The sequence below is a fragment of the Lithobates pipiens genome, unplaced genomic scaffold, assembly GCF_037356315.1.
Source record: "Lithobates pipiens isolate NorthernLeopardFrog02 unplaced genomic scaffold, aLitPip1_a1.2 Scaffold_16, whole genome shotgun sequence".
Classification (NCBI taxonomy): domain Eukaryota; kingdom Metazoa; phylum Chordata; class Amphibia; order Anura; family Ranidae; genus Lithobates; species Lithobates pipiens.
Genome location: NW_027507748.1, coordinates 356,097,059 through 356,122,853, shown reverse-complemented (window position 1 = coordinate 356,122,853; position 25,795 = coordinate 356,097,059). Strand labels below are relative to the sequence as shown.

At 42.4% G+C, this 25,795-nt stretch overlaps 1 protein-coding gene across 2 annotated transcripts in view; it reads right to left on the bottom strand.

Moving 5' to 3' along the window:
• Positions 1-8,094: 8,094 nt before the first annotated feature.
• SMAP2 (small ArfGAP2) overlaps positions 8,095-25,795 on the bottom strand; it is a 73,461-nt gene continuing 55,760 nt past the window's right edge. For both annotated transcript variants that reach the window (XM_077481926.1, XM_077481927.1), the window contains 3 exons: positions 17,595-17,760; positions 17,125-17,441; positions 8,095-14,910 (listed from right to left, as the gene is read on the bottom strand). In XM_077481926.1, the coding sequence (XP_077338052.1) occupies positions 14,794-14,910; positions 17,125-17,441; positions 17,595-17,760 (600 nt within the window). In that variant the 3' untranslated portion in view covers positions 8,095-14,793. The remainder of the gene's footprint in view (positions 14,911-17,124; positions 17,442-17,594; positions 17,761-25,795) is intronic.

The following is a 25,795-nucleotide window of genomic DNA, read 5'->3' as shown; positions in this document are numbered from 1 at the left end:
GTTCACATTGCAGCGGTTTATGAGAACGAATGTGATTCGCACCGCACTGCAGTGCAAATCACATCCGATCTCTGTGCGATTCGAGTTCAGCCATACAGATAGTATGGCTGAATTCGTGTCGCACCCGCCGCAAATTCACACGGGACCCTTTTTTTGGCCCGCAGCAGAATCGGATCGCATGGGTGTTCACACCATGCGATCCGAGTTTGCAGATCGCACTGCGATATGCGAACTGATCTGGGGGTGTCATTAACATTTCACTGACACTCCCAGCAGTTCGCATAGGGCAGTGTGAACTGCCGCCGGGAGGCATGCGATGCGGGAACCCGCCGCGGATTCATGGCGTTCCCGCATCGCTCCAGTGTGAAACCAGCCTAATAAGCGATCATTTTTCTGATCGCTGTATTAGTGTCACAGGTGACGCTAGTTAGGCAGGTAGGTATTTAGGTTCGCCGCAGCTTTTTATAGCGCCAGGGACCCCCATATACTACTACCCCTGATTTCCCCCTAGTTAACCCTTTCACCAGTGATCACCATATAACTGTTACAGGTGACGCTGGTTGGTTAGTTATTTTTTTATAGTTTCAGGGCACCCGCCATTTATTACCTAATAAAGGTTTAACCCCCTGATCACCCGGCGGGTGTCATTTGTGACTGTAATAACTGTTAGGGCAGTTAGGGTTAGCCCCCTTTAGTTCTAAGGTACCCCCCTAACCCCCCCAATAAAGGTTTAACCCCGTGATCACCCCCCATCGCCAGTGTCACTAAGGCTGGGTTCACATTGCAGCGGTTTATGAGAACGGATGTGATTCGCACCGCACTGCAGTGCAAATCACATCCGATCTCTGTGCGATTCGAGTTCAGCCATACAGATAGTATGGCTGAATTCGTGTCGCACCCGCCGCAGCCGCCGCAAACTCGCACGGGACCCTTTTTTTGGTCCGCAGCAGAATCGGATCGCATGGGTGTTCACACCATGCGATCCGAGTTTGCAGATCGCACTGCGATATGCAAACTGATCTGGGGGTGTCATTAACATTTCACTGACACTCCCAGCAGTTCGCATAGGGCAGTGTGAACTGCCGCCGGGAGGCATGTGATGCGGGAACCCGCCGCACATTCGTGGCGTTCCCACATCGCTCCAGTGTGAACCCAGCCTAATAAGCGATCGTTTTTCTGATCACTGTATTAGTGTCACAGGTGACGCTAGTTAGGCAGGTAGGTATTTAGGTTCGCCGCAGCTTTTTATAGCGCCAGGGACCCCCATATACTACCGCATAAAGCCCCCTGATTGCCCCCTAGTTAACCCTTTCACCAGTGATCACCATATAACTGTTACAGGTGACGCTGGTTGGTTAGTTATTTTTTTTTATAGTTTCAGGGCACCCGCCATTTATTACCTAGTCTCACTAGTGTACCCCTAAATTTAGGGGTGTCTACTTTCCAAAATGGGGTCATTTGGGGGGGGTTTGTGCCATCTTGGCATTTTATGGCCTTCAAAACTGAAAGCCCTTAGAAAGCCTGAAGGCGGTGCTTGGTTTTCGGGGCCCCGTACGCGGCTAGGCTCCCAAAAAGTCCCACATATGTGATATCCCCGTACTCAGGAGAAGCAGCAGAATTTATTTTGGGGTGTCATTTCACATATGCCCATGGCATGCGTGAGCAATATATCATTTAGTGACAACTTTGTGAAAAAAAAAAAAAAAAAAAAGTTTGTAATTTTCCCGCAACTTGTGGCAAAATATAAAATATTCCATGGACTCAAAATGCCTCTCAGCAAATAGCTTGGGGTGTCTACTTTCTAAAATGGGGTCATTTGTGGGGGTTTTGTGCCATCTTGGCATTTTATGGCCTTCAAAACTGTAATAGGTAGTGAGAAGTGAAATCAAAAATTTACGCCCTTAGAAAGCCTGAAGGCGGTGCTTGGTTTTCGGGGCCCCGTACGCGGCTAGGCTCCCAAAAAGTCCCACATATGTGGTATCCCCGTACTCAGGAGAAGCAGCAGAATTTATTTTGGGGTGTCATTTCACATATGCCCATAGCATGTGTGAGCAATATATCATTTAGTGACAACTTTGTGTAAAAAAAAAAAAAAAAATTATTTTTTGTCATTATTCAATCGCTTGAGGCAAAAAAATAAAATATTCAATGGGCTCAACATGCCACTTATCAATTTCCTTAGGATGTCTACTTTCCAAAATGGGGTCATTTGGGGGGGTTTTGTACTGCCCTGCCATTTTAGCACCTCAAGAAATGAGATAGGCAGTCGTAAACTAAAAGCTGCGTAAATTCCAGAAAACGTACCTTAGTTTGTAGATGTGACAACTTTTGCGCAAACCAATAAATATACAATTATTGACTTTTTTTTTACCAAAGACATGTGGCTGAATACATTTTGGCCAAAATGTATGACTAAAATTGAGTTTATTGGATTTTTCTAATAACAAAAAGTAGAAAATATCATTTTTTTTCAAAATTTGTGGTCTTTTTACGTTTATATCGCAAAAAATAAAAATCGCAGAGGCAATCAAATACCATCAAAAGAAAGCTCTATTTGTGGGAAGAAAAGGACGCAAATTTTGTTTGGGTACAACATTGCATGACCGCGCAATTACCAGTTAAAACAGCGCAGTGCCAAATTGTAAAAAGACCTCTGGTCATTTACCAGCAAAATGGTCCGGTCTGAAGGTGGTTAACAACTTTAACTACATACCAATATTTATTAATATGACTGAGACTACACTAAACTAACATAGCAGGATATATATATCAAATCAATTGATCAAGGTCATTCACACATACTATATTTATTGTGACTAATCATAAAACCAAATATGTTTTGCAAGCTTGCCATGAATATAATATAACACCTATAAGTGCCGAATTATGAATTTGGAATAATATTTTAACACTTTGACACTGATCACATGCAGGTTAGAGGCGTCATACTTTAAATAATAATATATGAACACTGCCACCTTCAGGATGAAGTGACATCTGTAGTGTCATCAGATTAAAGTAGAATGCCATCCTAAGTCTTAAAAAGTGTTTCCTCAGACCTCCTGCTACCTAACCTGTGTTAAAAAAAAAAAAAAAAGGGACGTGCAACCTTACTTATTTTTAATCTGCTCCAGTCCAGTCCAGTAATGTGATCCACAGCTTCGGTTCCCCTTTGCTGGTTGGTGGCGGCTGCAGGGGAGGAGAGAGCGCTGACTATGGGTTATATCAAAGCTCCCAGAACTCCCAGCTGTTTTTCGAACGCTCCCCCCTCTCCCTTGCAGCTGCTGCTCACCAACACAGGAGATCATGTGACTGGACTGGAGCAAACTTAAAATACTTAATTATATGTACCTTTTTACACTGCAAAGGTAGCAGAAGGGATGTTTTTAAAACTTTAGTGTTAGGCTAGAATTTTACTTTAATAAATGTAATTAACCACAATAAAAAATAATTTAAAAAAAAATAGAAAATGCATTCAAAAGAATAAATTTTTGTGCATATTCCGGCATTAGAAAAAATACCAAGTAAATAAATAAAAAAAACAACCTATGAACTAAATATATAGTCTTAACCACTTAACCGTGCTATAGCCAAATGACAGCTACAGCGCAGCTCGATAACTCTGGGAGGGCGTACATTGATGTCATCCCAAGATCACGCTGCCCCCTTGGGCGCGCACACGGGAGTATTCAGAGGACCCGCTGCATCACAGTAAATGGCCACTGACAGCGGCTGTTTACCACGCAATTGTTCCATCAAATGACAGAGCGATCACTTGGAAACCGTGTCATGCCCGGTTCCTATCTCCCCTCAGTGGATGCAGAGAGGGGAGAGATTGGCTGGATCTGTAGTGAACACAGCACTGCTCTGTGCCCATTGCAGCCTCATCCATCCATCCTCAGTCATCCCATCCATATTTATGGCTCAACCATGCACATCCATCCCCATTCTTGCCACATCAGTGCCTTACAAAAGTGTAAGTAGGTAGTCAAATTAGATTTCAGAAATGTATGCCCCAGAACACCTGACGGTGCTCCCTTCACGTTGGGCCTATTTATGTGGCCAAGCTGTGTAAAAGTCTCATATATGTGAAATCGCTATACTCAGGTGGAGTAGGAGAATCTATTTTGTGGTGTGAATTTTGGTATGTACATGCTACGTGCCATAATATTGTATAAATTGACAACTTTGTGTTAAAAAAAAAAAAAAAAGTGTTTTCATTTTCTTCCCACATTTTCCAAAAACTTGTAGAAAAAAAAACAGACATGTTCAAAAAACTCATTATGCCTCAGATTATACACTGGGGTTTTCTTTCCAAAATGGGGTAATTTTTGGAGTGTTTCCATTGTGATGGTGCACCAGGGCCTTCAAAATGGCAAGAGGTAGTCAGGAAATTAGATGTGTAATTTATTCTCCTAGAACGCCTGATCGTGCTCCCTACATGTTGGGCCCCTGTATGTGGCCACGCTCTGAAAAAGTCTCACATATGTGGTATCACCATACTCAGGAGTAGCAGATTGTGTTTTGGGGTGTAATTTGTGGTATGCATATGCTGTGTGTGAGAAATAACCTGTTAATATATGACAATTTTGTGAGGGGAATCTCGATTTTGCAAAAGAATTGTGGGAAAAAAATTACAACTTCAAAAAACTCACTATGTCTCTTACCAAGTACTTTGGAATATCTACTTTCCAAAAAGGGGTCATTTGGGGGATATTTGTACTTTCCTGGCTTGTTAGGGTTTCAAGAAATGAGACAGGCCGCCAGTACTTCAGGTGTGATCAATTTTCAGAGATTGGCACCATAGCTTTTGGACTCTATAACTTTCACAAAGACCAAATATTATTGCACCAATTTGGGTTATTTTTTTATGAAAGATATGTAGCAGTATACATTTTGGCCAGGCTGAACATGTAAAAACAGCAAAACTGCAAAGCAGCATCCAGGGGGCGGTCCCACTGGCTATAACCCCTCACTCTGCTTCCTGCAGCTCAGTTTGTCAAAAAGCAGTACAAACATAAATAGGAGGGGTGGGTGGTGTGTCCGTCAATGAACTTCAGAGAAAAGGATTTTACAGTGAGTACAAAAATCCTATTTTCTCTTTCGTTCATTGACTGACAGCTCCTTTAAATCTTGACCTTAGGGACATCCCTAAGCAGTGTCAAAAAACAAGGGGTGGAAACAGCAATAAATAACTTCATTAATAATATGTAGTGTTGAGCTATCTTCAGTATTCCAACACCTAAAAAAGTGCCAAGTGCCAAATTATTGAATTATCCAAAATAACAATAACAAATGTTGTGCTTCTACAATATTCCCACAACAACAGAGTGCCAAAATATAAAAGTGGCAAGTGCTAAAGTATAATGAAAAAACTGAAGGGGCAGCACAGTGGTGTAGTGGGTAGCACTCTCACCTAGCAGCAAGAAGGGTCGCTGGTTCAAATCCCAACCACGACACTACCTGTCTGGAGTTTGCATGTTCTCCCTGTGCCTGCGTGGGTTTCCTCCGGGTACTCCGGTTTCCTCCCACACTCCAAAGACATGCAGGTAGGTTAATTGGGTTCTGTCCAAAATTGCCCCTAGTATATGAATGGGAACCTTGGATTGTGGGCTCCTTGAGGGTAGGGACCGATGTGAGTGTGCAATGTACAGGGATAGGGACAATTGTAGACACTCACAGGTTGAACTGGATGGACTGGTGTCTTTATTCAACCTTAATAATAACTATGAAGATCATAATATTTTAATTATTTGGTAGATATGTCATTGTTGGGTCTTTTTTTATCCATTTTAGATTTTTTTTAATTAAATTACTTTTTATATTTTTTTCTTTATAAAATACGAGTTTTTTTTTTATACTAGTGGTCATTACATACCAAAAAGAATCACTTATGGGGACATTTTTCCTACCAGATCAGAACATTTAGTTATATTTTGTCTATGTATATATATATATATATATATATATATATTATATATATATATATATATATATATATATATATATATATATAGAGTTTTATTATTGGAATTATATCTATATATATTCTTGTGATCTAATTATGAATATTAGTATATTGCTATGGGGGCTTTTTTCATTTATAATATGATCTTTATATCTGGTTCTTTGGATGTAAGCCAGCCATATTTGTGCCTGGTGTATATATTTTAGATTTTACATATAAGACTATGGTATAATAAGTTTCAGATGTTGCCTGTGACAGCAGGGCCCGAGTCTGAATCAGAGCTTTCCCCAGAAGGCGGCGGGGGGGGGTGGGGGTGGGGGGCGTCTTTTACCCCCCCCCTTGCACCTGCACGATGCTCCCACCCTGGCAAAAAAGGACTACAGGACCGCCGACAAAGCATCCATAGGCACCGCATTTTGTGCAGGTGAGCCGGTTGCAATAGCAGGGATGTCTGGGGAAGAAGCGCCAGCTTCTGACACCATGCTGACCCTCCCTCGCCTGTCACTACTCGGGGACTTAAGGTACACAAAATCCGACCCTCCTAGCTACTCGCAGACTGAGGGCCCCCCCACAGGACTCACTACCCTGACCGAGTACTGCACTGTGCCGCTGTCCGCTCTGCTGTGTGTCAGTAAAGAGGTGTTCTGAATATAAACTGTGCTGTTCTGGAAGCATAGTCACCAGCACTAGAGGTAAACCATGCTGAGGCTACAAGAAAATGGCCACCAGCCGTTCTGGAAAAAAAATAAAAAATAAAACTCCGAAAATGGCAGCCGAACCTTCTAGGAAATGGCAGACAGCAATACACTGACTAAGGCTACAGGAAAATGGTCGCGGACCGCGTGGCGGCCTCTCCTCATGGTAAACTGCCTAAACACCTCACTGTGGCCAGAAAAAACAGGGAAAGAAGGAGCAGACCCTGACAGCCAACGCAGGCCCCCCATCAAGGCCCGAAGCCCCCGCCCGAGGACCCCCGGGCCAGGTACATGCACCGCACCTCACTCCCAGTCACACGGCGGCCCCAGCATGGGGAGGAGGGAATGAGGGACAGGGAGAGAAGAGAGTGAGAGACCCCCCTAGTCGACCTCCTAGGGAATGCCCAGCTGCTCCAACCTGCTGAGGCAAGTGGAGCCATACTTTCTTTCTGTCCTGTCGGGACTGCTGGATGCATTCCACCACAGACCCATCACCCGAGCAGTATGGGGTGGCTGGTGGCCATGGCACACTGTGACACGGGCAGCAGTAGTCCGGTCATGTGTGTGCCCCAGAGCATACAGCTCACCGGCCGCACCTGGACCAGAAAGGGGCATGTCATGGCCAACCCAGCGTGTAGCTAGGGTCTGCTCATGATCAATGGCCAGGCTGGGGAGACTGCAAGGATCTATATTATCCAACCTGCCACCCAGCCCGGCTGTTGATTGTAGATCACAGGATCAAAATTGCTGAAAAAATTCCCAGGACCAATAGTCCCCTCAGGGAGCCAGGGCCTTCTACTAGACTAGGCAGAAAAAAACTGAGCTGCAGGAAGTAGAGTGAGGGGTTATAGCCAGTGGGACCCCCCCCCCCCGCCCCACTGGGCGGTACTGTACAGTTTTGCTGTTTTTACATGTTTTACATGTTCTGCCTAGTCCTCTCCTGAAGGTGGTGATATAACCCTAAGGTCAAGATTTAAAGGAGCCGTGTCCGTCAATGAACGAAAGAAATTTTTTTATTTTTTTTTTACACAGAATTTTCAGTCTTTTTTCTTTTATATCACAAAAAATAAAAATAAAACATTGGTGATTAAATACCACCAAAAGAAAGCTTTTTTTTTCCCCCATACAAAATAGAGACAAAAATTTCATATGGATACAGTGTTGCATGACTGAGTAATTGCAATTCAAAGTGTGAGAGACCCCCGAAAGCTGAAAATTGGTCTGGTTAAAAAGGGGGTTTACGTGCCCAGTGGGCAAGTGGTTAAAACATGTATAAAATCCATTTATCCATAGATACACAAATTAGCTGATGCTGCAAAATTTTGCTTGGGCATTGAGCTATCAATGATCTCTGGTCATGAAAGGGTTAAACAAACCATTTTGGGGGGGGGGGGGGGGGAGAGAGAAATACATACATGCACACAAATCTAGTAATGTTTAATGACCTTCTTTAATCCGGAATGTACATATACACCAATGTGTAGCTGCCTCTGTATATGATTTTCACCTTAAAATAAACAAGAATCAAGTACACAATATACCATCTTTTATACAATCGCTGTTAGAAAAAAAAAAAAAAAAAGGAAATAAAACAAGCAGACATTTGACTATAATAAATTCAAAGCCAACAGAACAGAAACATATATACCTGTAAGAGTTTTTGCATTAGATGTGTTTATAAATTAAATGTTCTTCATAAAATAGGTTAACTTAAACTTCATTTAACTTTTTCACTGTGGAAAAACAGCTCCAACTTAAAAGGCCTCTCCAATAAGTGAAATAAAAAAAACAAAAAAATAAAAAAACACAAACACAGGTTAGCAAACAATATAAAAGAAAATGTTAAAGTTACAGAAAGTGCAAATATTTCACATTCATAATATTTATTTCCCAGCACATATGGTAAATGGAGTCCTTTTATTTGAGGGAATTTGGTTGAGCTGATTAGCAAACAATACAAACACTACAAGAACATTTATTACCTAGAGGCCCTACATGCCAACACCCTGCTTCTCCTGGGGAACTGCTATGTCATCAGCAAATCATCCCTCTGTTTATATCCTGCAATAATTTGGGTCTATGTACATGTACAAGTAAAAGCTTGACTGGCAACAATGGCTGGCTTAATCAATGATAGAACGTAATTTGCAGTAGCAAGTGGCCTTTTTGATAGAAATTAGAAGCATTTCTTCACCTGAAAAGAGATATACTAAAAAAAAAAAGTCAGATTTCAAATTACAGTTGAGGTACAACCAACATTCCCTCTTAATTTATTTCATTGAATATAATCTTGTTCCTCAAAGTAAATGCAAGGCAAAAATAAAAATCACAGTGTTATAGAGCAGATCAAGACATCTTTTTTAAATTGACGTCACTATCACCAAATTGGCAGCACTGCTAGTTCATTCTACTAGCATTGTTGGTTCAAATGTTATTTATATATTCTTAACTAGCAGGAAAAAGTTTTAAAGCTGAACTGGCTCTTTACATTTTCTGGTCTCAGCTGTTGCAGCGGCAGAGTTGCATTTAGCTGCTGTGCCTGCCCCTCCCCTCCAATTACAGCACGCTTTATATTATATGAACCCATTAACAAAATACAAAGCCTTCTTTTAATGAACAGCAGATTCGAGAGTTAAGCAGAACTGCTGTGTGGGAGAAGACATCATATCTCCCGACAGAGTGCTGGAGCACAGTGATAGCTGATAGTAAAACTGTAAAAAAAAAAAAAAAAAGTCCACGGAGGTGGCATGCACTCTGTTGGACCAAGGCCTGATTCACACCTATCTGCGTTTTTCAATGCACATTTTTGATCCATTGAAGTCTATGGATCCAAAAACAAGTCCCTGGCCCTTTCCAAAAAAATGCAGAGATGTGAACTACATCCATAGGAAACCATGTTAAATGGACTTGAGCGTGTTTCTGCAAAAGTGAAAATGCACTAAAAAAATGCATAGGTGTTAACTAGGCCTTAAAGCTGACCTCCAGGTTTCCCATCACTTTAAACAGTTCATTTGGAGTAAGCTGGTCCCAACAAACAATTTCCTTAACTAAGCTACATACAGACTCTTCCTGCCCAACACACAGAAACTAAACAGTCAGGCTGAGCAGGGCTCAACCATTCATAGCCTGCTTTGTACTCTATAAAATACAAAGTTTCTCTGGTTGGCTGACTCAGAGATTGTGACTGCATCAGCCAATGAGAGGAAGTTTTGTATTCATTCACAGAAAACACAAGATGCCTGTGAATGGCCGAGCACAGCTCAAACCCCTTTTTTTCTGAATGTGTGACTGGAAGTCTCTGCCTCACAGCCAGAACTCCGCACTGTGTACTTTATGTAGCTGAAGTTACATACAGTTCATACAGCACTTGGAACCAATGCACATTGGAAGGAAATGGTTAGTTTGGACCAGCCTGGCCCAAACTAATTCAAGTGGCAGAAAACCTGGAGATTAGCTTTAAAGTGGAAATAAACTCCTGAAACTACTTACCTCTTCCTTCCAGCTACGCAACAGTTACAGTCCCCCCTGGCTGCTGTCATCTTTTCCCTGGACCAGATTTTCAGCCCCTTCATTGGCTGATGGGGAATGTTATTCCACACGCGCATCAGAGTCAGTCATTCTGGCACAGCAGGAGTGTGCTGAGAATGCACTGTGATCTGAACAAGCACAATTCATTGTACATTTAATGGTGTTTTCTAAGAGTTAGGTTTAGTTTCACTTTAACGCATAGTAAGCCAGAAAATTTTACAAAGCAGCTGAATACCTAAAGTTCAGCTCTCACTGACCTCTGTATTTGCAGTCACTGTGAAGCAATTCAGCCTCAAAACATAACAGAACTAGTGAAGCATCAGCACTCTCCTCATACACACCTGATCTGTTTTTCACATTAAAAACAAGAAGCCAGGTGGGGAAGCGAAGCTAACAAGTGAAAGCGAATGTAAAACTGAAGACATTCTGCTGCAAGTTTTGAGAATAATTAATCCACAGAGGCTACAGCTACACAAGTCAGTGAGGGAATCATTTAAACGTTTATTTGGGGCTTGTTAGGAATATGTAAAATATTTAAAATGTCTACAGTGCTAGTTTACATCGTTTATTTCTACAAACCTGTATGAAAACAGCACAAGGCTGGAAATCTTAGCCATGATCTGTGCCAAAATTGTGTACATTATCATTCAGCATAACTCCTCCCAGGCAGATTTTATTGATTTTGTTGTTTACCAGTTCGCTTGTTAAATTAGTGATCAGTACTTTTTTGTTGACAACAGAATGCCTTGACAATGTTTTAAGTGAGTTGTGGGGATGTTCACAGTGCCACTAAATACAACTGCTGAATAGTGTACTTGCTGAGGGTCAATTGAGTCCATCACCAACGTCACACAAATATACAAGAAGAAAGCATGGAAATGCAACTTTTCAGGAAGGTTCTCACTGATTAAGGTGTAGAGGTGCAGCAAGTGTAACCATTTACATGATTCTTAGTTCAGTGCAGTGAGAGAATAATTCTGATTGCTTGCCAATGGTGACAAAAACATGCAGTTCTCCCCAAAGACACAAAGATAAACGAGTGTCATTGTAAAAAAGAGCAGAGCAAAGAAGCATGAACATATACGTACCAAGTACTACATTACAATTGTCTGTGAAAATGAAACTGACTACTAAATCAGATTTCCAAGCAAGTATTAACTTTAGTTAATTTCATTTGCAACAAAGGTAAAGTATGGAACCTAGTTGAAAATGAAGAAGGCTAGTTTTCAAATACCAATACCAAGCTTAGTTGTACATCCTTAAAAAAGGGACATCCCCTGAAACATGAAATCCAAATCTGAACATTAAGCATGTGGCTTGAGGTTATCTGCATTAAAAGTATGCTCACAATCACACTTTCCTGAATACACCGTATTGCATAAGCAAATATCCTTTATAAGCAGTTTGTTTCTTTAGTCAGACAGCTTCAAATGCTTATTGTCCTAAGGCTTGACAAAAGGGCAGAAGGAACGTGCCTTAACTCACCAACACACGTGCACGGCATTAAACATTCAATTACTGCTGCACAGAGATGGCAGACATGGTTCTACTGAATGCTAAATGGATTGCAGCTTTAAACGTGAACCTGGCTTGGTCTAAAAGTCTCTAGGGTGATAACTGTACCAAAGGGTAGGGACCCTGTAATGCCCATAAGTACCTGTGTTAGTCTTCAATACAATCTCTGAAATCTCTGGGAAGCCCTTCATATTCTAGGCACAGGCTGTATACCAGTGTTTCTCAACGCCAGTCCTCAAGGCGCCCAACAGGTCATGTTTTCAGGCTTTCCATTACTTTGCACAGGCGATTTGATCAGTTTCAATGCCTTAGTAATTACCACAGCTCTTTCATCTGAGGGAACTCCTGAAAACATTACCTATTGAGGAGCCTTGAGGACTGGAGTTCAGAAACACTGCTGTATACAATAGTTAAAAATTTGTTGGTACATGTGAAAGTGCTTATATTAATTAATTTATTTTTTTACCTTAAAGAATTAGTTCACTTTTACAAAAAAAAAAAAAGCACAATTTTTTTCAGGTAAAAAAATATGCACTTATTTTTTCTTTGTTGGGGATCTTTAAAGCTTTGCAGCCACGTTCCTGCAGACTGTCTGTTACACTCTGACAGGAAGATCAATGAACTACCTAGACCGATCAACAGCTCTCTGGTAGTTCATTGAGAACTGCAAGCTGAGGACCACAAAAGCTGTCAGGAATTGTAGTTTTCCCATTGACAGAACATTGTAAATGAATGACACGGCCATTGGCTGCTGCTTTCAGCCACATCCAGTAAGGAGCGAGCTGGGGGCAGGGCTGAGCTGTACTGTGTTTCAATGGATGCAGCCTGGTTTTAGAGCGAACACCACATATGCCACCATAGAAAGCGGCAGATGCAGAGGAGGTGCCTGGCACGTCGGTGGGAGACTCCGGAGAGGAGGTGTGGGGGCTGCTTTGTTCAATACCATTGCACAGTGCAGGCAATTGTAAAATGTTTATTTTAGGGGGAAAAATAAATAAAAAAAACTTAACCACTTTAACCCTCTCCCCTTCTGGTGTATTCAACTCAAAATTCCCTACACTTTGATATTTCAATGATGGTGGCTGGAATTAAATCTCATCTTCAGCGGAAATAAAGAGAGGGGTGCACAGGAACAGAGATAGAATAAAGATTAACACAGGTACCTGTAGACACCACAGTTTATTTTGCAACTTTAGAAATGTTTTAAGCCTTAACAGGATCACGTTAAGCAAAGCTGTCAAGCTGTCAGCATATATATGTGGGAGTGGACTTTGCTGACTGATTTTGAAGTTTTTCTGCTCTAGGTGCACCTAAATGAGTCACTTACACAGTGAAAGACGTTAACACTTTACAGGTTGCATGCATATTCTAGGTCAGTGGCTCACTAGGTAGCCTGGCCACAGAAATATGTAAAATATAGTAGATAATTCTACCATCTTAGTGGTTCAAAATAAAGACCATCCAGATGCAAAAAAGTATCCAGATGCATTAAAAACACCCTAAAAATTACTTACCAAGACAAAAATTTCTAATAGGCAATTCCCAAGGTTTAAGGGAGTGACACGGAGAACAAGCAAAAAACATTTCCTTCTTCAGCCTGAAACATTTTAAAAACCGATTCGATCTGTCTTGCCTTACTCTCCTCCCAAAAAGTGTTTGCTTGACCCTTTAATAAAGGGATGACATGAAGGATGTTTTACTATGGCTAAATAAACAATCTGTTTGGGGCCACACTCCAATGTTACTCAGAGTACAGCACCAAAATTCCATTAAATAAGTAACAGTTTTTATACACAACATATAAAATAACTAGTAACTTTGAGATATTTTAAAAACACAGGGCACAAGATGCTTGCCAAATTCTATTTGCATGGAAGTTTCCTGTAAAAACTGAAATATATGGGCAACGCACCAATGAAAGCGTAGCAATCTAGTTTGTCTACAGATACAAGCTAAATATATATTTTTATTCTGGTATGGAGCCTTTATTCTAATCTTTCTGTTCTTTCCCTGCGATAAGTTAAATCTTCTTTAAGGTACATTGCACTTACAAAACACAGGAGAGGGAAATCATTTCTTCTACACAGAAACACACAGGTCACTTTCATAGCACTCAGCAGCAGAATAGTTATTCTATTTTAGGGAGAGTAAGACACTGGGGGGGGGGGGGGGGGGTATTTTATAGAAATAAAGAAAAGGGAAACATGAATGACCAATCAGCTTCCATCTGCCATTTTCCCCCAGGCAGGTTTGCTGATGCCAATGCCACATTGTAGTTTCCTTTTGACAACTTTTACAGAATACCAATGTTGGAGTATTCCATAAAAGCAGAGGGAACAGAAAGTAGGCTGGTATAATAGCCCTGGTTTCTGATTATATTACTTCTCCTTTTAAAGTACACTGTATATGGGAACAAGAAAAAAATATTACGACAAAGGGGCACTAACTATAACATGCCACTTTCAGTTTACTCTACCTTTATGGATTAACTCTAAGTACAGTCGTGAAATTAAAAAATAAAGCAAGCATTCATTTTGTTTGTCAATGTATTGGTAGAATTCTCCACTTCCACACCACTCAGCTCTATACTGAGCAGCCATGGTATTAATTCTAGCCTTTACTCCAGGGATTTAGAGAACAGTCATGTCAAATTCCAGTTATGGTGCAGAGGAATGAGAGATTTACAGGGCTTGCTGGTGCAGAACTGTAATAGAGGTCTCTTGACTGCCAATATTTGGATTCAGCTGGTAGCAGCACACATGCCTGATGCATGCTGGAAAACACCTGCAAGCTTACTGACATTTGAACGTATTCAGTCCTCATTCTGAGTATTTTGGTGCCCTTGAAAAGTATGTGGCTCAGCTTCTGGGAATGTATGTGGCCCATCTTTATTATCACTCGGCATTGCACTATACTGCAGTATACTGGCAAGGGTAGGGGGAAATTGTCATCTGTATCCCTGTTAGATTATGTGGACAAGAAAATAAGTGGTGAAAGCTTTAGAAGGACTAAGGTGAATAAATGGAGGAATCTTCAGGACTGCAGAAAAAGTGTAGAAGTTCACAGGGGTATGATTCAGCCCCAGTTTCATTTCCACATTGGTGAGCTGAGGGTCTGGTTGGGTCCCTGGTTAGTTGTAGGCTGTCCGTATCCTGCCATGCCTCCTACACCAAAAAATGTCATTCCTGCCATCTGTTGAGACACCTTAAACAAGAAGAACAGATTTACATTAAATGCAAATACTCCCATTAAAACATTTATATATAAAGCAGTCCACTTATTCCAATTATTTACAAATAATCTTAATTAAAAAGAAATAAACTTTTCAACCTGCAAATGATTGTGCACTGCTAATTTTGCAGCACCAATCACAAGATATTCCTAATAGGATTTGCACCATTTTCACTTTATTCATGTGTAATTTTATATATATATATATATATATATATATATATATATATATATATATATATATATATATATATATATATATATATATATACACACAGTGGGGGTTGTTTACTAAACATGGAGCGTGCAAAATCTGGTGAAGCTCTGCACAGAAACCAATCAGCTAGGGCAACTGCAATACTACACTATTCAAACAGTAAGATTAAGCAGTTTTAACTACCAAAAAAGTATCCTCATTATAAATACTCAATATTATGATACACAAAACTCAGCTTTAATAAAATGGCTAAATGATATGGGGGTTACATTTTTAACCTTTACTATATTACTTCCTGCTCTTTAGGGCTCCTCCACACTAGCCTGCGTGGTAAAACACAGTGTCTTACTCTGTGGGGTAGTCCCCGTGTTTTTTATTTATTTTTTAACCACTTACTTACTGGGCACTTAAAACCCCTCCTGCCCAGACCAGCTTTCAGCGCTCTCACACTTTGAATGACAATTGGGTGGTCATGCAACACTGTACCCAAATGCAATTTTTAATCATCATTTTCCCACAAATAGAGCTTTCTTTTGGTGGTATTTGATCACCTCTGGGTTTTTTATTTTTTGTTTAAAAAAATAAATAAAATTAAAAAAAGACTGAAAATTTTGAAAACAAAAACGGTTTTATATTTTGTTATAAAATTTTGCAAACAAGTAATTTTTCTCCTTCATTGATGTACACTGATGGGCACTAATAAGGCGGCACCAGGAGGTGGCACTGGTAGGTGACACCATGTGAGGCTGCATTGGGCACAGGTCAGGCTGCACTTATTTTTGTAACTTACTTCTGCATAAAACATTTAAGTGTCATTTCATGAGATCATTTATGAGGGAATGTTTAGAGGTGGGATTAGGGGCGGGGCAACTTAATGCGAGTAACCTCAAGACCTGGCTAGTAGCTCAGGGCTTGAAATTTTGAGCCCTGATCTAACCAATCATGTTTTGGAGCAGACACTGTACAACATTTACGGTAAATGGATGGGGAACCTCAATCATCCTAAAAGCCAAGCCCACCTTCTGGGAAAAAAAGTATATATAAAAAATGCATAATATACAATACATTTTTTTAAAGAAAAATATGCATTTATTTTTGCACAGGAGCCTGGAAAGCATGGCACCCATGATCACTGGATTACAGGTTCATTATACAAGCGCCTGCAGAATCTTTCTGCAGCCCCTAGTCCAAATTTAGGTAAGAACCTTCGGTTACAGGGCAGGAAGTGTCAAAGAGTGCTGCAACATCATCCCACTGACATCAGTAGGGGGGGAATTCTGATAATGCATCATATTACACTCCAATTATGGGTGTTGCATGAAACATGGTCAGAAAGATTCAGTTGCCTTCAAAACCTTGTTGAGGAGACTATTCAGCTAACTGGAAAACATATACACCAGAGAATAAGAACACAATTGCCCTGGGAAACCATGACAATATTTCTAAGCTGTATAGGAATCTGTAGTCTGAAACTTTCCTGGATATTTAAATGCTCGGATTACTGAGCAATAGGGAGTGGAACAGTGAAAGAGACTTATATTTTGGTTCTCCTGGAATTATAGTAAAAATTCTAGGGAAATGCACTGGCTTAGCAATTGCCATGTATGCACACAGTGGTTTTCCTACGCAAGTTGAGAGAACACCACCTCACATTCTTGTACATATTTAAAAAAAAAAAAAAAAAATACATAGGGTATAAAACTCTACCCTTTAAAATCGACCCTTTTGGGGCTACTGTAGAGCAGTTTACAGATGACACAGGAACTTGGAAGTGTTCTGCTTAATCAGGTTTCTACTGCTGTCTGTGCCCCACAAGATTTTACCTGACTTAGACCAACACTTGGACACAGATAGCAGCAAAAGTGACCCGAGATATAATCCTCTGACATGTTGTCCTAAACAAAATAAAGTTTTGGATTCTGTTCAAAGCATTTTTCTACCCAGTAAAACCAAAGTTTGCCAAAGTTTACCTGAGTGACATTCCACTGGAGCTGCTGACCTGGTTGCATACCATACATTGGCTGTGCCACAGCACTGATGCCAGCCACACAACCTGCATGCTGTGCCATCATTCCATTCGGAACTCCCATAACTGCTGCCTGCATTCCACCCACATATCCAGCTGGAACAGCCATGGGAGCAACCATGCCTGGGAGAGCTGGCTGAGTCATGATACCCATTGGTGAAGCCATCATACCACCCATAACACCCCCTGGAGAGGGAACGGCTGGAAATCCAGTGTAAGCACTCGGGTATGCCATTTGTGCTGGTGCCATGAAGAGGCCTCCTGGTGAAACAAAAGTAGAGAAGGTAAGTAAAACTCATGATAGTAAATGACATGGGTCTGACAGTTTGAAAATACCGATGTGTAGATAAAATTAACAAGTCACTTCATACAATAAAGGGTTATTTGTCATATATTCTTTTTGTTGGTTCATACCTTGAGCTGGAATCTGAGAAGTTTGAGGGCCATATAAGGACAGGATAGAATCCTTGGAAAGCTGCTTTTTGGTACCTTCTGCTGGCTTTCCACTTGTCTCTGGAAAGAGGTTGAGATTCTCAGGAACAGATCCAGAACTTCCAGGTAAAGGCATGGAGCCGACAGCCTATATGGAGGAGACAAAGCCAAGATCAGCACCCTGGTTAAAGTGATTCTATGCAAAACAAACATAATCATACTGAACACGCAGATCTATGGCTGCTGAACTACACAGATCTCGCTTATCTGCAAGTGGGTGAGGCCAATTTATAGAAGGCTCGTAAAAATGTGTTCACAGCTATCCATCCACTGGCTGGGAACTAAACCTGCCTTGGTTTCAGCGATGCATTTTGTGAAAGCTCTATGGCAGCTGACATCTACCCCTGGCCGTCCTGTGGCTTTGGTATCTCGAGCCATCCTGGTTGGTCAGCCCGGGATGGAAAAAATAAAAAACACCCAAGTATGCACAGAGAAGCTAATTCATCCTGACACCCAGATATCCCAGGATTGTGCACTGAGCAGGCCATGTGCAGTTCTGTGTACAATCTAAAAAAAGTTTGTGAGCATGTCTGGGGAGTGGGTATGCTCTGGATATTTGTGGAGCCACTATATTTCTGTTCATGCCATTTATAGCTACTGTACAATGTGCGATTCCTTATATGGGAAACAATATATTCAATATATCAATGAGAGCCACACAGACTGCTGGTGCTCTCGCATTGTAGTGATGTCTGTCTGATGTGCTGTACTTGTGTACGAAAAATAAACAAACAAAAAAAAAAGGTTTGCAAGAAGGAAGGCGGTCACTAGCAGGACGAGTTTTTTTTTTTTTTTTTAAGTATCACTTTAAATTGGTTGTAAACCTCAAACATAGACATATGAAGAAAGCATATCCCTCTATAATGTGTATCAACAGCATATTAACAGCCTCAGCTCTGTTCCTGTGAGCTGTGTAGAGAAGGGGGGGGGGGTTCTCTTCTCTCCAATCAGCTCTCAGAGTGCTCCTCCCTTTCCACGCTCTCCGCCACCATTTAACTTTCAGACAATCGTTAAAACTCTGCACTTTGAACAGATGGAGAAGACTGCAGATGCACAGGTACAACTTATGTAGTTGGTTTTGTTTCATCTCTGTAGCATCTGAGGCGAGTCACTTCACTGGGTATATAGGGTTTACTACCACTTACATTTTCAAAATTAGAGCCAACTGTACCAGCCAATCTGTACTTTTAAACATAGACTTGAATTTACACCAAAAGCAGTGGCTCTGTAGAATAAAATGGTGGCACAACTGTCAAAACGCATATTTTCAGGAAATTGAAAAGAAATTTTAGTGCAAACACACAAGATAATATCCATTTTTGGTTAAAATATAAAATATGGGGTTGCACCGAGTAAATAGATACCAAACATGTCAAGCCTTAAAAATTGTGCTTGCTGTGAAATTGCAAAACAAGTACTCAAAATTGTCCACAGGCGACTCTTTAAAAAAAACAACATTACATGTTTTCAGTTTACAGTTCACTATGAATTATGGCCTCAGAAATACTGCTCTCACCGATGTTTGCAGTGATACCTCACAAAATCAAAGATTATCCACTAGCCGCCGCAGTTATACTGCAGCAGGTTGGCATGGCTGCACAAATCATTGTAGCTATACGTCGCGCTCCTTTAAGACGCCACAGCAGGCGAGCGCCCGGCATGTGTCCCCAGTGGGCGCAATGACCGCCGGGCACCAGCAATCGTTTGTAAACACACAAATCTCAATTCTCTCAGGGGAGACAGATTGTGCGTTCATACCAATTATGAACGCCTCATCAGTCTCCTCCCCTATTCAGTCCCATCCCCCTATCGTTAGAACATACCTAGGGAACACAGTTAAAGATGGAGTCCCACTGGAAAAAAAAATTATTAAAAGCCAGCAGCTATAAATACTACAGCTGCTGACTTTTAATAAATGGGCACTCACCTGTCCCAGGGTCCAGCGATGTCGGCAGCCGAGGCCGATCGATCGCTCGGCTCTCGGCTGCTGCCGCCATTCTCAGTGAGGGAATCAGGAAGTGAAGTGGTGCGGCTTCACTTCCCGGTTCACTACTACGCATGCGCGAGTCGCGCAGCGCAATGGGAATGGTCCGCGCTGTCTCTGGGAACCGTGTGTGTCCCAGCAGACAGCGCGCCGGGACAGGAAGAAACAGACTCCCGTGGGAATCTATGCCTGGAAGTGGGTGCAAATACCTGGGGGGGTTCCGATGAGTGGAAGTTCCACTTTAGGGCGGAACCCCGCTTTAACTCCTTGATCAGCCCTTAGTGTTAACCCCTTCCCTCCCAGTGAGATTTTTACAGTAATCAATGGCTATTTTTTAGCTCTGATCGCTGTATAAATGTCAATGGTCTCAAAATAGTGTCAAACGTGTCTGATCTGTTCGCCAAATTCGGCATATTTATTATAGCAAAAAGTACAAAATATTGTGTTTTTTTTCAAAATTTCAACCCTTTGTTTATAGCATAAAAAATAAAAACCGTAGATGATAAAATACCACCAAAAAAAGTTCCATTTGTGGGGGGGGGGACCTAAATTTTATTGGGGTACAACGTCACACGACTGTGCAATCGTCAGTTAAAGCAACGTAGTGTCGTATCGCAAAAAGTGGTCTCATCAAGAAGGGGGCAAATCCTTCAGGGGATGAAGTGGTTATGCTTGATATGCTGCTTAACCAGCTATAACAGTCAGGGAATGACAGCTTTGAACCCGGAAATGACAAAAGCCACACTTTTGGGTTGATTAGTCACAGAGGGGATTAGCAAATGAATGTTTACCAAGCTCCTCCCACCCTCAGTGCTGAGGCATATTATCACAGTACAAGGCTTTATGGAGGAACAGGAAAATCCAAGAATAACTGAGTGTGGCCCCTTCAGAGTTAAGAGAAAGTGACACCGTATTGCTTTTACTTGAAAGACAATTACTAGCTGAATAAAAAAAAAAAAAAAAAAAAAAAAAAATATTATATTATATATATATATATATATATATATATATATATATATCTCAAGCTCACGGCTACAACAGTAGCCGGGAGCTTGTTTTAAAGTGGGAGTAAATGCAGTTAGTAAATAATTGCACGGTTTAGGAGATATTTACATGTGAAGCAGCCAGTGACCTCACTAGCGCATTCGCATGACACTCTTAATGGATGGCATTGAGATAAGTTCTGTCCAGCGGCACAGCTATCGCAGCTCAGCCATTCAAATGGCCGGAGCCCACGAACCTGGAAGACGAGGTGGAGATAAATTCCCTGTCAGTAGTGGCAGGGGGCCGCTGATGGGGGAGGTTCCATTTCACAGGTAAGTGTCATAATGTGCTAGTATGCAGGAAAGGGAGGGGGCAATTTATTTTATTTTTTTTAATGCAGTTTACTACTGCTTTAATCCACTGAATACCAGGATCCTTATAAAAATGCATACGAAGACTAGGGGTTACGTAGCATAGGAATAATGAAATCCAAGAGACCCCAGTCTCTCAGGACATGGGTTTCAACAGCCAAGATATCAAAAAAGCCAGCGTGAAGCAGGATGGTAGAGTGGCCCTGCAACAGTTGGCAAGTGCCCACGAAGAGTCGTCTCCCAGGAGTTGGAGAATGTCCAGGTATCAAGTCCTTTTGTGCCAGTTTGGTGCCCCAAGAATACTGGATGCCCTCTGTCGGCAGAGCAGTTAAGAAATTATCTAATCTAACACAGGAAAGGTGTATATCAGTCACAACTGATCCCATGGGACCACCAGTGAGCCCACCATAAGGTCCTTTAAATCCTTGATCCTGGTCACGAACCTGTCCACCTTGGTATTGAAGTGGGATGCCGACAGATTTTTGTCTCGAGTCTGACAGCAACATAAATCCTGGGTAAATAGACCAATTCCCCACATCCAGGTGCTAATGACTTAGCAAGTTTGCCTGACAATTGTATACTTCGGGAATGTGAACTGTGGACAGGGCTGGAACATGCCTTTCAGCCCAAGTCAGAATCTGGTCAGCTTTTCAAAGGGCTGCATGGCTTCTGGTGCTGTTGTGATGATTCATTTAAAGCCATGGCCGTGACATTGGGCAAATTAACCCTTGTTGGTAACTAAAGCTGGTTGGTCCACCATAGCATGGATAGTTGAATGGCCCTAGCTTGAGAATAACGATGGCGGGTCTGCAATTCCTCGACAAGCACATCCCTAGAACTGCTTTCCAGACCACCAGGCTGGCAGCCACCGTGAGAGTCTTTGAGCTTATTGGGGGAAAGTAGTTCCCCAATTCCAGCACACAGCTAGTCAGCCACCAGGTCAGAAATATCCAAGCTGCTCTAGACACTGAGGGAGCTTGTCCCATGCAGGCAGCACATTGAGCTGGAGTGAAATTGGGCAAATATCACCATAAGGCTCAGTATTCTCATGCAAAGTTGGACCAATGGGTTCTGGATATGAACATGGGAGAGGCATGTTCCTGGGGAAGAAATGCCTAGGCCATGTCCAAGACCAGTCTAAGGTAGTTAAAGATGTGGGTCAGACCCAACACAGACATCTGTATTTTGAAGATCTACAAGAAGCTCTTAAGTGTTTGCACCAGCCATCACCAGGACTGGGACAATGTGTTCCTTTAAGAGGAGATCATTCAGAGATCCAACGTGAAGTTCCCGAGTGTGAAGCAGCATGAGGACAAGTGCAAGCATCTTGGTGAAGACTTGGGGAGCCATGGACATGTCAAAAGGAAAAAGCCACAATGTGGAAGTACTGCTTGCCCACTGCAGACCACAGGAATCACTGATGGGGGAGATTGAGGCATGTAGATAAACATTCTTGATGTCGATCAATGCTAGAAATTCCCCATGTTGCAGTGGATGCAATTACACACTGGGCTGACTCCATATGGAACTTTTAAAGCCACAAGATGTTCAGAGCCTTCAAATCTAGGATAGGCCAAATGCCCCCACTTAGCCTGGGGACAGTAAACAGGTTTGTATAAAAGCCTTGAAAATTGTTCCCCTGAGGCACCTGGAGCAATCACTGCCAAGAGGGAAATTTCTGCAAGGCAGTCTGGAAGGCCCACAATCTCATTGGCAAGGTGGAAATGTTTGAGGACACAAAGCAAGGAGTGAAGTTTCAGCCTGCATCACTGGGAAACCACGTCCCAGACCTAAAGTTTGGAAATGCCCCCTGTCCAGGTTGCTAAAAAGGCCAAAAGATATCACTATTTTCAATAATAGCTCAAGGCTACTGATGAGAAATAATTTTTGGAGTACCCAGGCATCAATCAGAACTGAACAGGGGCTGCAAATCATTTGCTTAGCCAAGCGAGTGTTTGTCAAACAGCCATAGACACCACCACAGTTGGATGGTAAAGCTTGATAGAGCCAAAAAGGCTTTTTAGGAGGGCCTTAAACTTTTCATTCTTTGATGACCAGGAAATCCTGAACAAATCCTCAACAACGATAAGGAAACTGTTGAGGCAGGAACTAGTCAGATTCACCGCTGGCAGTTTGCAGTTTCTGTAGTAAGCCTCTTGGGAGACGTACACATTTTGTATGGACAGTCCTTGTACAGAATGCTCTGCACTAGTGGGTGAACTGGAAAGGATCTAGGTTTCTTAGTTTTGAGAAGTGATCCATTTCTGCAGTAAGTGGGGCAGTTCAAGCTTCAAACAGGAGTGTACCTCGTCCACCGGAACCTTAATGGTTTCTTTCGGCTTGGGGGAGTTTGAGGGTGGCTGGCAATCCTCCTCGGAACTCTTCTCTATTAAAAGGCAAAGACTTTGTCCATTAGGCTGGAAATTCTTTGCTGGTTAATGAGGAGCTCCAGGCTCCTAAAAATAAAAACATTAAGACACTTACCTGTTCACAAATCCAGCGGCATCTTCATCTGAGCCAATCAGCTCTCTGGTGCTGCCACCACTATCTTGTGTGAGGGAAATCGTCATTGAAGCCTTGCCACTTCACAGGTTCCCTGCTGGGAAGGAGGAGGGGGGTCCCCGCTCCCCCGGAAAGATGCCAAATGTGGAAGTGGGGGGGGTGGGGCAAATGAGCAAAACTCCCTCCTTTAGGGTGGAGCTCCGCTTTAAAAAGAAGGAATAGGGCAGTAGCCAAGGAGATAATGGGAGACTCCATGGTGGGGAGAATAAGGTCCAGAACCACCAACTCAAGCCCTGCGTACAGTGTTCACTGGCATCCAGAGCTAAGGGAGTACTGTGTACCTCCTACAGTAGGCAGGACTACATTCACAGAACAGGTGTGGCACTCATTTACAGAATGTTTGTTTTAGGAATGTGAAACATACTGATGTCAGACAGTCGGGCATCTAGCTTTTTCAGAAGGCGTGTAAGAGCCTATTAAAATTGGCTTAGTTGTGTTAACCCACAGCCACCAGTCATCCATTGATCTGACTCCAGTAAACAAATCTAGGTTAATTTCTGTGGGTTACTCCTCACTTTGCAAATCATCATTTATCTTTGTCCTTAGTACAGTTTTTAGAGCCAGGCGGCTAGTGCTGGACACTTCTTTGCGAGTCTTGCAGTGCTAAAAAATGTGAATTTAACTCCAAGCATACTTCTGTCATGACAGTTATTACTTTACCAGCCTCCCATATAGACAAATGACAGAGGGCGGGATCCCCTCCTGTTCTGGGGCGATGCCATATGATCTTGCCCAGTCTCAGTGTGATTGCACGCCCCCGGGGGTGATGGTGTGGTTCTTTACCCATGTGATCAGCTGTATCCAATCACAACTGATCACATGTAAACATGGAAGTGCATGGGAGTATGAGGCGAGGAGAGGCGATCAGCAGCTTGGGAGACCTGTACTGATTCTCAGGGCACTGATCATCAGTGCCCTGATGATCAGTGAGGTAAGTCTGTGGACATCAATGAGGCAAGTCAGTGCTGCCTTTCAGTGCCCTCTTACCGGCGCCCATCAGTGCCGCAAAAAAATAAAAATAAAAAAAAAAGTCTCATTTAAAAGCTTTTCTGACAAACTAAGAAAAAAAGATAAAAAATTTGTTTGGGTAGTGTTGCATGACTGCGCAATTGTCATTCAAAGCATGACAGCACTGAAAACTGGCCTGGGCAGGAAGGGGGGTGAAAGTGCCCTGTAGGCAAATGGTTTAAGGGAATGTGACACGAGACAGAATACTTTGTGAAAAACCTCAGTTGCTAGTTTGGTTCCTGGCCTGCATACTAATCGTAGGGCACTTGCATAAATCAGTGACACTAACTAAGGATGCTTTCACACTGGGGCGGGAGCGGCGTCGGCGGTAAAGCGCCGCTATTTTTAGCGGCGCTTTACCGTCGTTTTAGCGGCGGTCTGCGGGCGCTAGCGGGGTGGTTTTAACCCCCGCTAGCGGCCGAAAAAGGGTTAAACCTGCCCGCAAAGCGCCGCTGCAGCGGCGCTTTGCCGGCGGTATTGCCGCGGTGTCCCATTGATTTCAATGGGTAGGAGCGGTATAGGAGCGGTGAATACACCGCTCCTTCACCGCTCCAAAGATGCGGCTAGCAGGACTTTTTTCACCGTCCTGCCAGCGCATCGCTCCAGTGTGAAAGCCCTCCGGCTTTCACACTGGAGGGAAAGGGGCCGGTTTTTTTCAGGCGCTATTTTTAGCGCTGTAACGCCTGAATACCGCCCCAGTGTGAAAGCAGCCTAAATAGGTTTACTTCTATGGCCACTAAATAATGATCTGGGAGTTTACAAAAGAAGGGAGGGCGCTATGGTTAAAAATGATTTTTTTGCCAGAATGGGGCTAACAATCAGCTTAAAGTGGTTGTAAACCCTTACAGACCACTTTAAACTACAGGTAAGCCTAGATTAAGGCTTACCTGTAGGTGCAAGAAATATTTACTTAACCTACATGGATAAGGAGACATTTTCCAAAAAACCGGCACTGATGTGTAAAACGGCGCAGGCGCACTGAGCGTGCCGTTAGTGAAGGCAATCATACAGTCACTGACGGCTCCTGCGTGCACGCGCTGGAGTGACGTCATAGATGCTCCGGCCAGTCACAGCGCCGGAGCAGCGATACCCGGAAGTCACTCCGGGAGATATGGTGGCGACAGAGGAGGTGAACGAGGGTCGCTACTGGGGCTTCGATCTCAGGTAAGTAATTCATAATGAGCTAGTATGCCATGCATAGTAGCTTGTTATGC